This window comes from Vanellus vanellus (genome assembly GCF_965231255.1).
Source record: "Vanellus vanellus genome assembly, chromosome: Z".
Lineage (NCBI taxonomy): Eukaryota > Metazoa > Chordata > Aves > Charadriiformes > Charadriidae > Vanellus > Vanellus vanellus.
The window spans coordinates 16,873,263-16,886,812 of record NC_138908.1 but is presented as its reverse complement, the minus strand read 5'-3'; the positions used below and the strand labels follow the sequence as shown (position 1 = coordinate 16,886,812).

Sequence of the window (13,550 nt, the reverse complement as noted above, 5' to 3'; positions counted from 1 at the left end):
GCGCAAAGCACTGCAATTGCCATTTGCACTGCTTAAAGAAAGTCCTTCAACATTTTCTTAATGCACAAATCATGCTCCAAGCTGGGTTTTGGTGTCATGGCACCAGATTTGTGGTTCAAATAATCAGAAAAATTGCTAGAGAAAATCTAGATTTGTTTTTGATTATGTTAACATACTGAAATTTGGATAGAGTTTTGAAATTCCATTAAACCTGCTAGCAAGACATAATTTTTGTTTCTTTGTTTTCTGAGAGGCATGAAATCTGTTTGTAACTCAATTGTCTTTTTTACAGTGTAAGTTAGCATCTGTGGTTTGTTACTGCTTCGTATTTGCCAAAAGTCTAGTATTGGATTTGTTCCAGACTTTTATTTTAGGAACCATTTCATTCATTTGCATCTTACTTAAATTCCTTTGTGTTTTATTAGACTCTATGAACACCATGGACAAGTTCGACTTGGAATGGTATGTTAATGTCTTAACCCTTGTCTGTCCTGAGTCCAAAACTACTTGAATAGAGATGGTGTGCCTAATCTGAAATATGCTTTTGCTGACTTAATGTCCTTGAAACCAAAGCTTGTGTTTTCCACCAAACATTTTTTTTTTCTTTTTTTTAACATTCTGTGTTCATTGGCAGTCCAGGATGTGAAGCATGAGTATTCAGAGGTGGAGGTTTGGCATGTTCAGTGTATCAGTGTGTGTTTTGGAACAGCAGTCAGATCACATGCACTTGCACTGTCAATTTTTCTTCATGTGAAAAATGGGCATAATTTAAATGAGTTGTAAATAACAACACTACTTTATACAGCGCTGAGCTCTTCAGATGAAGAGGTAAAGGTGCAAACTGCATGTTTTGTAGCTTGTTGTGAAAGAACTGCGTTTTTCAAGATAGTCTTTTTTTTTTCATTTTGGAAGTACAAGTGGGAAAAAATGCATTACTTCTTCAGCTGCTGTTGATTGCACAGCTCAGTACAGTGAATTTTGCCTGCTTGAGGGAGGAAGTAGTTGCTTTTTTAAGTAAATGGAATAATGAAAAGTTCATTTAAATACCTATTCTGTGCATGATTATCACTTATGGTGAAAATGCAGATGCGTCACCTTTACGTGGTTGTTGATGGATCAAGAACTATGGAGGACCAAGATTTAAAACCGAACAGACTTACTTGCACTTTGAAGGTATTTCTGTACTCAAAGATTTTCTTTTATTAATCTACTGTTTCTCTGTAAACCAGTTCCATTTTGGATTTGAAAGAATGGCAGTCTCCTGTGACTAGATTACGTGCATAGCCTAAACTCTCCTCTCATCCCTGTATTTTTTCCCTTGTTTCTGTTGCTAGTCTGTAATTTTCCTTTTTTTTTTTTTTTAATAGGAAGAGCTGTGTGACCTTAGTTTGCTTTGCATGATTACTTCTGTACAGTAAAAACACTTTGTAAGGACATATTATGGAAAGACACGTTACAAAAGTATGTGAAAATTAAACTGAAGTGTTGCCCGTAATAAGGGATGAAAGAAGAATAAACGTGCTTTCATTACACAGCTAGGATTTTTTTTTCTGTTACAGTTGTGTTTTGATGAATTCTGATTTAAATGCATGCTAGATAGGAGTTGAATTGGATTGCTGCTTCAGACTGTGGAGGACTTAAACTGTACATCCTGTACTATATGGCCTTCTCTAAAAACACTAAGAATTGAAGTCATGGATTTTGGTGATTTTGTACAGATTAGAGTTTTTTTATGTATCATAAACCTCCATTTGAACCAACAGTAATCTAGAACTTTAACATATGAAGTGAATAAAATAAGGGCTAGCTCGTTTCTGAAACTTAGTTTGCATTAATGATGTGGGAGGAAGGAGAAGGATGGAAGGGCTAGGGTGAACAGAGAATGGTAAGGAAGGGCTTATACCCCCTTTTTTTTTCTCTTTTGTTTTCTTTCCCATGATAGTGGATATTTTGCAAGGACCACCTACTTAATGCATGTGGAATAAAACTGTATTTAGTTTTAACAGTTCTAACTTTTCTTTGTAGTTATTGGAGTATTTTGTTGAAGAGTACTTTGACCAAAATCCCATTAGTCAGGTATGTACAACCATGCAAGAAACAAGTAACTGAAAACTATTTAAAAGTTAGTTTTAGTTTTAACACTATCTAGTAAACTGTTTTCAATTGATGTGTTCCTTCCCATCCTTTCCTCATGAGTCTGGTGAAATTCTTGTTTCTGCCGGAACTCATGGAAGTAAGAACTCATCTATTCTCTTTTTCCTAAACATAAATTCTAACACAGGAGACTTGATTATATCTTTTCAGGCATTTCGAATTTTAGAAGATTTCTCTTTGTAACTTGTGGCAAAAGTACTGGAAATACAGGAATGTATGTTAACTAATGCATCGTGTTGTGCTGGTCTTGTTATACTTACAAGAAAACTTGTGTAGTTAAGTAATTCTGATCCATGAAGAAGTATTAGGCAAAATACACCAAAAATGTAAATCATCTTATTTTTAAACTTGCTAAGAAAAGTTTTCCCTTTTTTTTTTTTTTTTTCCCTTTTCCAGATTGGCTTAATTGTAACCAAGAGTAAAAGAGCTGAAAAAATGACAGAACTTTCAGGTAGGAAGGTAGTATTTTTTTTTTTAAATTAGAAATTTTTTGATTTCTTGCATTGATGTTACAAGTTCTACCAGGATGACACTACTGAAAGTGAAGTAGTGTTAACATAATATTTTTAATTTACAAGAGAAGTTATTGCAAGTTATATGAAACCAGAGTCTCTATTTTCATCTGTTTTGATCTAGAATTGTCATTGCATGCTTGTTGGTGACCAACTCTTACGCAGATCACAACTAAAATACACTCTGTTTTCCATACAGCTAATTTCTCACCCTGTTTGTTAATTCTGTATGTTATGACCTCCATGCGTTCTGTGTGATCTGAGCAGGTGTTAAGAAGCAATGTTTCTTTGCGTCCTGCCTTCTGTTACTAGTAATCCATGTGGCTTCAGAGATGAAGTCTTAATTTTTTCTCTTTATTCACCTGTAAAACTGGAACAACTTTACTGAGGAATTTGAGGATCAGTCAGTCCTTGAACAGTACTTTGAGGATAACAGAGGAAAGTGAACTCTGTTTCTGCTGCAACATTTTGTGAGACACTTCACACTCGTGTTAAGCACTTAATGATAAGCTACAGTGACTTTATTCTTTCTGAAGTTTCTAACAATTACCTGCCTGTAAAATAAATGTCTTTCTGTTAATATATTGTTTTATTGTTTTCTACATTCTGATCAAGAGGTCAGTTTCTTAGGAGAAACGCAGAGTTACAAGTCACAGTTTGAAGACTGTTGTACAAGTACACTTTGTTAAGTATATAGTTTAAATATTGCTCTTCTTTTAACTTGTTATTTCGGGTGAATTGTTTTTTTCACTTATAGGTAACTCAAAAAAGCACATAACTGCTCTGAAGAAAGCAGTGGATATGAACTGCAGCGGAGAGCCATCTCTATATAATTCCCTAAATTTGGCCATGCAGACTTTAAAGTTAGTATATACATGGAGGTTTTTTTGTTTTCTTTGTTTTTAATAATCAGTATAATGCTGATTATGAATTTTTGGAGGCAGAGACAGTATATTTTACAAGTCACATCTTGCATCAGGCTGACCTGAGTCTTTAAAAGGGAGCTTTATGTCCTCTTACAATACAAACTATTAAGAAGTTAAATATGCTAGTAGTGCAGAAGTTAATTTTCTAACACAAAATGCTTCTATTTAGACGTGTGTTGCTTATGAAAAGCAACAATGTTTTAAAACAAAGTAGATGATTTTATGTTGTGTATGAATATGGTGATGAAAGACCCCACAATTCTTTGTTATTAGAGGACTAAGGTATGAGAGGGCACAGTTAGGAGTTAATAATAAGAGAACAGGAAAAGAAAGAGCACTGAACAACAATAACCTGGTGGGAGTTTTGGTACACTTTAGAAAAGTAAATTTTCAGGTAGGATAGACTTAAACTTGTTTGCTGTGTGAGGTATTGAGATGGGATGAACATTTGCAGAAGACTGTTTTAACAAATAATTATAGCTAGAACCACTGACAGAGCAAAGCTAGTAGCCAATGTTATAAAAAAAAAAATTTGAATGATTAGTAGGACGAGAGTTTTCCATTAAGAACTACAAGACAGTAGTTAAAAGTAATGGATTTACACCTATAAACTGATTAGAGATTTTTATTTTAAGAAGCTAGAAAGACTTACTGCAGCATTGCTTGGTTGAAGGTGAATTTTACCTGTGATAATATGGATAAGGTACAGCGATAAATTAAACATTAGAGCAAACAGTCAGATAACAACTACACAATCAAATATTGTTGGTTTAGGTACTGGAAGAGTTTGGCTTTTGGAAGGTGAAATTCTGGTGCTCAGAGAAGGATCTTATCACAGTCTTAAAATTTGTAGGAGGCTTCATGTAGTGTCATCTTCTGACTTTAGTACATTAACATCCATGGAAACTTTATCATACAAGTAGCCTAGTGTACAGAAGTAAATTAACTATATACTATTGTATATAATATTGTATATATTATCCATATACTATTAACGATATATTTTCCTTAGGCACATGCCAGGACATACAAGCAGAGAGGTTTTGGTAGTCTTCAGCAGTCTGACGACATGTGATCCAGCCAACATCTATGATCTAATTAAGGTACAGAAGTGAAGTTTGACTGCTACATTGAACCCAAGCTATTAGACTAAAACCAGACAGTAGCAGTGTCATTGCCTATTAATTTGCATTTAAAACTTTGAACCTTTTTACTGTTTTCTGTTCTGCATATGAATTTGAGTGTACTTTCTTTTTCCATTTGAAGTGTTTGAAAGCTGTTAAGATCAGAGTGTCTGTCATTGGCCTTAGTGCTGAAGTTCGAGTTTGTACAGTACTTGCCCGAGAAACTGGTGGTAAGTATCTGAAGTTCGATATTTACACTACTAATACAAGTTTAAAAAGTTTAAAATTGAAATCAAGTAGCTAATTTGTCATATATTCATTAATGAATTTTCATATCTAAGGATGAATATTCTGTTGTGCTGGCAGAAAATTTAAGGGTTTCCCAAATCTACAAAATACACAGTATTTAGTGAAATTATTGTCAGCTGGTAGCTGCATCTCTGGGGAGAAGAAATATCTCTGTATTTTAAAACCTAGTGTTCCACATGTAAAGCTGTGTGATGTGGAACTTAATTAATGTAACTTGTTATTATCAATTACTACAGTGGTAACTCTTACCGTATCATTACTACAACGTCATGTTGGAGAAAAAACTATGGGGCTTCATATCTGATTAAAAATTCTGGTGTTATTTTAAAACTTGTCATTTTCAGTAGCATTAACAGGACTGTTTTGGGGGAATGAGGTTGTCTAAATTATCTTTTTTACTTAAGTTGTTTTCTGTCATTTGGAGAATACGTTTGTATATTTATCTGCTCATAATCTGAGAGTAAGGCGTTTCTTTCTTTGTGACAGGAACATACCATGTTATTTTAGATGAAAGTCATTATAAGGAGCTGCTGATGCATCATGTTAGTCCTCCACCTGCCAGTTCAAGTTCTGAGTGCTCCCTTATTCGAATGGGTAAGATATGGTTTTATTAAAGTCCTAGCCCAAGATTTGTGAATCATGTCTTTGTCTTTCTTTTCATCTTCTGTGTTAAAGTGATCAGATAGCTAGAAGCACAATACAGACATTGCACAATTGTTTTTTTATTTTAACTTTTATTTTGCTAAATAGATACAAATTTTCTTGATGTTGTTCCTGCAAACTAGTTAGCTTTTAATTAAAGTTAAGAATTAAAACTAATAAGACAAATTACTCAACTGCAGTTGGAAACAATACAGGGGAATGATATTGCTTGTACAGTAATTGGTAATTGGTATAAATGTAATACTTAGAAATGAAGGATGAAAAACTATGTTTTTTTTTCCTCCATCTGGCTTTTTTTCCCCTACAGAAGGCAACTGTTATAAGCTGTAAGAGCCATCTGTTTAGCCATGTAGTACATGTTCGTTAGGAGCATTGTTGTGGTGTTCTTTCAACAAATGGATTAGGTACCTTTTCTTCTCCTGATGTATGTCTCAATAAATTTAAGCCTGGAGTTAAACTAGAACAGGGACTCTAATGCCATGAATTACAGCATTGATTTCTCACTTTCATCCACCTGTTTTCACGGGTAAGAAAGTATGTATTTTTGTGTGTAGATCTGAACACTGAAGAGATTTACTTGATATAGGTAAAGCCTGAGCAGCAGTTGGAAAAATTGCTTGCCCACTTGTCATGACTGTAAAATAACTAAGAGGTAGAAAGAATGGTATCTGTTACAGCCTCCATAAAGTGCTATAGTCTCATCTGTCATATACTGCACTTGGAAAGTGAATAAACACTTGGTGTCTGCATATAAAAATATTTTCCCCTTAATTAGAAACCATTGTTAAAGTGAACATTCATGTAATGCTCTTTCTGCTTTCCTACCATTGCACATCATTTTGGTTTTAGCAGTTCTTCAAAAATGTGAGCTTTAGTTAGTATGAAGTCTATGAAAAGACTTTTTTCATTTGGGGGAAATGCAGTGAAGGATTTGTTGGTGGATGTAGGTAGAGACCTTTAGGAGGAATTTGATACCCGATAAGAGTGTATTACTTCTCCTGTAATAACAAACAAATAAACAAAAAAGAGATAGGCATTAATGTTTAGAATAATCTTTGAACTTCTCCACTGAAGTCAGAAACTGAAAGATTGCTTGTGTGTTTAAAATTGGTAATATGTGATGTTTTTCTCTTCAGGTTTTCCTCAGCATACTATTGCTTCTCTATCTGATCAAGATGCAAAGCCATCCTTTAGCATGGCGTAAGTAGAGTTGATCAGAATTCAATGAGCTTATTATAATTCAATAAGAATTAGTCACATTGACAAAATCTGCTTGTCAGTGACAATATTGCAAAATAACATGAAAAAAATAGTAAGTATTGTCCTGTGACTTCTCAGTGGAAATTTTATTTCCATTTGGCTCCCAGCAGGAGGAGGACACGGACCTGTTAGAGGGGGTCCAGAGGGGGGCCACAAGGATGATCAGAGGGCTGGAGCACCTCTGCTATGAAGACAGGTTGAGAGAGTTGGGGTTGTTCAGCCTGGAGAAGGCTCCAGGGAGACCTTAGAGTGTCCTTCCAGTACTTAAAGGGGGTCTACAGCAAAGATGAGGAGGGACTCTTTATCAGGGAGTGTGGAGACAGGATGAGGGGTAGCAATTTTAAACTGAAAGGGGGTATTAGATATTAGGAAGGAATTCTTTACTGTGGGGCTGGTGAGACACTGGTACAGGCTGTCCAGAGAAGCTGTGGATGCCCCATCCACGGAAGTGTTCAAGGTCAGGCTGGATGGGGCTTTGAGCCACCTGGTCTAGTGGGAGGTGTCTCTGCCTATGGCGGGGGTGTTGGAACTCGATGATCTTTAAGGTCCCTTCCAACCCAAACTATTCTATGATTCTATGATTTGCACATCCAGTGTGTGGCCAGTTACCTCATTTAAATATGCTTTTTAAAATTTACGTTTAAAATTTTTGAAGGTAGTAGGTGACTTTTAGTTGTGTTGTGCAGAGATTGAAACACAAGGGTGCTATAAGGTATTAACATAATTACCACCGATTTTACTTGCATTTCTTGATTCAAGTATTTCTATCACTATAAAGATAATGATGAGGATGAAGGGTATTATCTGGAATAAAGTATTTTTTACCTATTTAATAATGTGACTTTAAAGTGAAGTTTAAAATAGAGGCCTCATTTCATTAGTGTACCAGTGATCTTCTCAATGAAAGGAATGATATTTTTCAGGGATGATAGGGGAGTCTGAATTTTCAGAAGGAAACAGTGTCTGCTGTTTGAAAGAATAAATACTAATGTGCATCTTAAAAGTCAATACAGAGTATTTGTGTGTGTAAGTAGAAATACTAATGTTGTTATCTTTCATAACTTTGTTTTTTAAAGATATATTGGTTTATTTATGTGGGAAAATTTTGTCTGTTCTCTTTCTGTGGTTAGTGATATCTCACCCTATCGGTTGCTTTCTGACACTTCCATACATGTGGAACTGTTGCATGGAAGCTGCTGAAACTTTTTATCCTATTTGTTGTGAGAACTGTGTAGTATTTGTAGTTATGTAGTATTGTGGTATTATCTCTTAGGTGTTAAGTTGTCTCTCTCTACTGTAGGCAATTGGAAAACAACAGTGAGCCAGGTCTTACACTGGGTGGATATTTCTGTCCCCAGTGCAGAGCCAAATACTGTGAACTTCCTGTGGAATGCAAGATCTGTGGTGAGTAGCAAGAAAAGGTGAGCAGATGAATTATGAGGTAGTGGTAAGAGAGTTAAGGGGTAGAAAAAATCAACTATACTTAGGAATTAAAAGCCAGCTCTGCTTTAAGAAGCTTGCATTCATGTGTCCTGGGATTTCAGATTCGTACAAGAGGCTCTCAGGACTACACCTGTAACAGTAAAGCTGTATCATATTCCCTTGTATAATGTTATAAACGAAAAACCCTAAAGCAAAGGGGGGAAGAAGGGTGATTCACATATGAATGCTACTAGTTTCCTCAACAATCCTGATTTAACAGACACACCAGTGTTTCAGACTCCTTAGTGCAAGGCCATGAAGATAAAGAGTGCTTTGGACTAAAAGGACGGAAGTACCCCCTCACCTCTGAGGCTATGTGGATGAAAGGTTCCAAAGTTGAACGCAAGGGCAAGCTGCACAGTGGCACATGAAAGCCCTTTGGTCTTGCAAATGTTAATGAACTATGCAACCAATGGTTCCACCGCCCCAGAATGAGAGCAGGAGGGAGGATTAGCATTTTTTATAGTATTAATATTGTGTGAGCAACAGCTGTCTTTCTGTTAGGTTCTACAGGCATATGACTAAAACATGATAGGCATTATCAAGATATGAATATTTGGCAATAAGATGAAGTAAATAATTCTAATTTTGGGTCACCTTGTCTTAGTTTCATGTCAAAGTTTTCCTATCAGCATGAGTTTCATTTTGGCAAGGTAGTAGCATAACTGGAGAAATTCGGTGTATTGGCAACAGATTCTTCACAGCTGCAGCTGTGAGCAAAACAAGGGTTTGGAAGTTTACACTGCATGTGAGTGAACGATGAAGTAGTTTGTAGCAGCCCATGCCCCAGCTAACACTAACCTGTTGTCATGGCTTAACCCCAGACGGCAACTAAGCCCCACATAGCCACTCACTTGCTCCTCCACGGTAGGATGGGGGAGAGAATCAGAGGGATAAAAGGGGGAAAACTTGTGGGTTGAGATAGGTAAAGCAAAAGCTGCACACACAAGCAAAGCAAAACAAGAAATTCATTCGCTGCTTCCCATCAGCAGCCACCTCCAGGAAAGCAGGGCTCCATCGTGCCTAACAGTTACTTGAGAAGACAGATACCATAACTCCGAATGTCATAGAATCATAGAATCAGTGAGGTTGGAAGGGACCTTTAAGATCATCAAGTCCAACCATTAACCTACCCTGATAAAAACACCACCACTCCTAAACCATGTCCCTAAGCAGCTCATCTACCCTTTTCTTAAACACCTCCAGGGATGGTGAATCCACCACCTCTCTGGGCAGCTTATTCCAATGTTTAATAACCCTTTCAGTGAAAAAATGCTTCCTAACATCTAATCTAAACCTGCCCTGACATAACTTGAACCCATTTCCTCTTGTCCTATCACTTGTCGCCAGGGAGAAGAGGTCAGCTCCCATCTCTCTAAAACCTCCTTTCAGGTAGTTGTAGAGGGTGATAAGGTCTCCCCTCAGCCTCCTCTTCTCCAGGCTAAACAACCCCAGATCCCTCAGTCGTTCCTCATAAGGTTTGTCCTCCAGACCCTTCACCAGCTTTGTAGCCCTTCTCTGGACACGCTCCAACACCTCAATGTCCTTCTTGTAGTGAGGGGCCCAAAACTGAACACAGTACTCGAGGTGAGGCCTCACCAGTGCCGAGTACAGGGGGATGATTACTTCCCTAGTCCTGCTCACCACACTATTCCTGATGCAGGCCAGGATGGTGTTGGCCTTCTTGGCTGCCTGGGCACACTGCTGGCTCATGCTCAGCCGGTTGTCCACCAACACCCCCAGGTCCTTTTCTGCCAGGCAGCTTTCGAGCCACTCCGCCCCCAGTCTGTAGCGCTGCATGGGGTTGTTGTGACCCAAGTGCAGGACCCGACACTTGGCCTTGTTGAACCTCATACCATTGGCCTCAGCCCATCTGTCCAGCCTGTCCAGATCCCTCTGCAGAGCCAATCTACCCTCAAGCAGATCAACACACCCCCCCCAGTTTAGTGTCGTCTGCGAACTTACTGAGGGTGCACTCGATCCTCTCATCCAGATCGTTGATAAAGATATTAAAGAGAACGGGCCCCAGCACCGATCCCTGGGGGACACCACTCGTCACTGGACACCAACTGGATTTAACTCCATTTAACTCCATTCACCACCACTCTCTGGACACGGCCATCCAGCCAGTTTTTTACCCAACGAAGAGTATACCTGTCCAGGCCATGAGCAGCCAGTTTCTCCAGGAGAATGCTATGGGAAACGGTGTCAAAAGCCTTGCAAAAATCCAGGTAGATAACATCCACAGCTTTTCCCTTGTCCAGCAAGTGGGTCACCTTGTCATAGAAGGAGATCATAGAGAGAAGGAGATCCTTGTCATAGAGGAGTCCTTCCTCTTCTGCCTTCTTCGCCCAGCTTTTATTGCAGAACACAACATCCTCTGGTACGGAATATCCCTTTGGTCAGTTGGGGTCAGCTGTCCCAGCTGTGTCCCCTCCCAACTTCTTGTGCACCCCCAGCCGACTCACTGGTGGGGTGATGTGAGGAGCAGAAATGGCCTTAACACTGTATGAGCACTGATCAGCAATAACGAAACCATCCCTGTATTATCAACACTGTTTCCAGCACAAATCCAAAATGTCGCCCTGTATAAGCTGCTATGAAGATTAACTCTATCCCAGCCAAAACCAGCAGACCTGTTTTAGCTGAAACATGGCTATGGGGTGGCTTCAGCAGTATTGTAACAGGTTGCAGTAGAGCTTTGTAGTTGGGCACCATTTTAACTGGAGATGTGAAACAGGAGAACTGTTGTTGCGAAAGAGGAGTTGTGCATTTAGATTTAATCAGAAGACTGTTAGGGTTGTGTTTTGTTTATGGCATGGCGATTAAAAACTTGCTAACTTTACAACTGTGCATTGTAACTGTACTTCTAAAGAATGAGTTAAACCTTTTAATTAGAAATTTGGGCAATTGGATTGTTACTTAGATTTAATTCTGGAAAAGATTACAGGTTTGTATTACAGAAGCTAACGAACAAATAATTTTATGGTTTGTAATTCTTAAAAGCTCTGAACCACTGAGTAATTAAAAAAACCTTTTTTTTTCTTTTTGCTTTGTTTAATGTAGAAAAGATTTTCAGTAAGTCCTCTCATAATAATTTTGATGTCTCTCTATTTACAGGCCTTACATTAGTGTCTGCACCTCACCTGGCTCGGTCTTATCATCACTTGTTTCCTTTGGATGCCTTTCAGGAAGTTGCCCTAGAAGAATATCAGGGGGAACGGTATGCAAATCATATTTGTGATAATGAGTGTACTTGCGGACCCTGTAACTTTTTTTGTAACGAATGTAAGAATAGCTGGTAGCAGCTTCTTTGCTGCTGTTGAATGTTTGGGTGTTTTGGGGCACACCTGTTGATATGAAGTATTAGTAGTTGCCATTAACAGTTATCCTGTGTGTTCAGTTGAATAGCTGAAATAAATGCTATAAATTGTTGCTATGTATGAGTTATTTTTTTAAACACCGTTATTTTAGACAATCTTGACTTTTTTTTTTTTTAGTTAAAATACCCAATTTTGCTTTTAGGTATTGTCAAGGCTGCCAGGGAGAAATGAAAGATCAAAATGTAAGTATGTTGAACTGCATTGAAATTTGCATTGAGGAGTGTCAGAAGTTGAGATGATCCTTTAATATAGTCTTCTAAAGACCAGAAAAATATTTGTGGAAGTTTACCTCGTGGTTAACTAGAATTCTTCTGTTACAGGCATGCCTTTTAGACTGCAAAGTCTATAAAAGTGTGGGAAGGGATTTTCTGGAGACTTGCGTAAATAAGCTTCCACTCTTAACCATATGGAAGCACCTACAGTGACTCTGGCTCATCCCTTGTGACATACTTGCTGTTAGAAACTTTAATTCAGTTGGGTTTTTCTCATGTGAGCAATGTTTAGTCTGTTTACAGTGTCTTGATGACACAACCGTTGTCCTACTGTAGTGCTACGATGGTGATAATTTTTTCATAATTTGACTTGGTTTTCTATCTTTTCCACACAGGTTTATATATGTAAAGTGTGCCAGAATGCATTTTGCATGGAATGTGATTTGTTTGTTCATGATTCTCTGCACTGCTGTCCTGGCTGTATTCACGAGCACCCTGCTCCCATATCTGTATGATACGGGATATATCTGTATGATGTGGATTTCTCTTTAGAAATTGTCGTATCTATGCCATTCTTGCATAAGTATTTTTTTGGTTAGCCATAGCCTTCACTAAGACATCTCAAAACAAGAAGGACCTAGATGATTACAGAAGGGTGAACACTGGCTTGGGAGCAAGTTTAATTTTTACCTAATGTATTAATGATCTTGTTACTGTTAATATATTGTGGAATTATCTGTATCTGATTTATTGTCCTTGTTCTTGTCTGAAAAGCTCTGGCTTTTTCTGAATGTTTTTGTAACATGTATATTTGTAAATGTGACAGTGATAAAACTGATTTATATAATAATGTTGTGATTCATCTTTGTTTCATTATTTGTTCTAAAAAGAAGCCATGAAAATATATTTTATATGTTGATTATTACAAGCTCTTGGTTTTGGTGGATGACAAAATTCTGTAGATCAAGATATTTTTTGTAATAAGTTAACAAAGATGTTTTTGAAGAATTAGTTGGGGGGCATTTCAAATACTAATTTCAAGTATTGCGGCTATTGAGGCAATTCAAATACAGCTGTTTATAGATGTGCTGAAAACACGTTTTAGGTTTTAATGGTACAACTCAAAACTAACTGAATTCTCTTACTACTGTGTCTGTAGTTGCATGGTTTAAGTTTCACTTTCTTGTAGGAGTGTAAGGTTACTGAAAGGCAATGCGTTTGTTTGCAAAGGTGTAAGACCTGAGTTTATACAAACTGTTGTTTGATGATCATAGTACTGAAGACGGTGATGCTATTTTGATTCTCAGGCCAGAAGAATTGCCAGAAATGCAACTGCATCTCCTTGGCAAAAACCCCCAGAGCAATAGACAGTAAGGTGGGGGGAGAAGAGGAAGTATGCATCCTTATCGGAACATGGAAGAATGGACACTGAGACAAATGCAAAACACTCTTTGCTGCTTTCCAGTGTCTATACAAAGTGTGAACTTGTGAGAATGTAACATGGTGCAGTGTCTAAAGCATCTGG

At 37.6% G+C, this 13,550-nt stretch overlaps 1 protein-coding gene across 3 annotated transcripts in view; it reads left to right on the top strand.

The window, feature by feature from the left end:
• GTF2H2 (general transcription factor IIH subunit 2) overlaps nt 1–13,089 on the top strand; it is a 213,682-nt gene extending 200,593 nt beyond the window's left edge. The window contains exons 2-14 of one of the 3 annotated variants that reach the window (XM_082497766.1): nt 425–462; nt 1,087–1,173; nt 2,026–2,076; nt 2,551–2,605; nt 3,424–3,529; nt 4,605–4,695; nt 4,859–4,946; nt 5,512–5,619; nt 6,825–6,888; nt 8,249–8,352; nt 11,551–11,653; nt 11,956–11,995; nt 12,421–13,089. In XM_082497766.1, the coding sequence (XP_082353892.1) occupies nt 460–462; nt 1,087–1,173; nt 2,026–2,076; nt 2,551–2,605; nt 3,424–3,529; nt 4,605–4,695; nt 4,859–4,946; nt 5,512–5,619; nt 6,825–6,888; nt 8,249–8,352; nt 11,551–11,653; nt 11,956–11,995; nt 12,421–12,540 (1,020 nt within the window). In that variant the 5' untranslated portion in view covers nt 425–459 and the 3' untranslated portion in view covers nt 12,541–13,089. The remainder of the gene's footprint in view (nt 1–424; nt 463–1,086; nt 1,174–2,025; nt 2,077–2,550; nt 2,606–3,423; nt 3,530–4,604; nt 4,696–4,858; nt 4,947–5,511; nt 5,620–6,824; nt 6,889–8,248; nt 8,353–11,550; nt 11,654–11,955; nt 11,996–12,420) is intronic. The other 2 variants (XM_082497765.1, XM_082497767.1) reach the window with 2 other exon arrangements.
• The last annotated feature ends 461 nt before the right edge of the window (nt 13,090–13,550 follow it).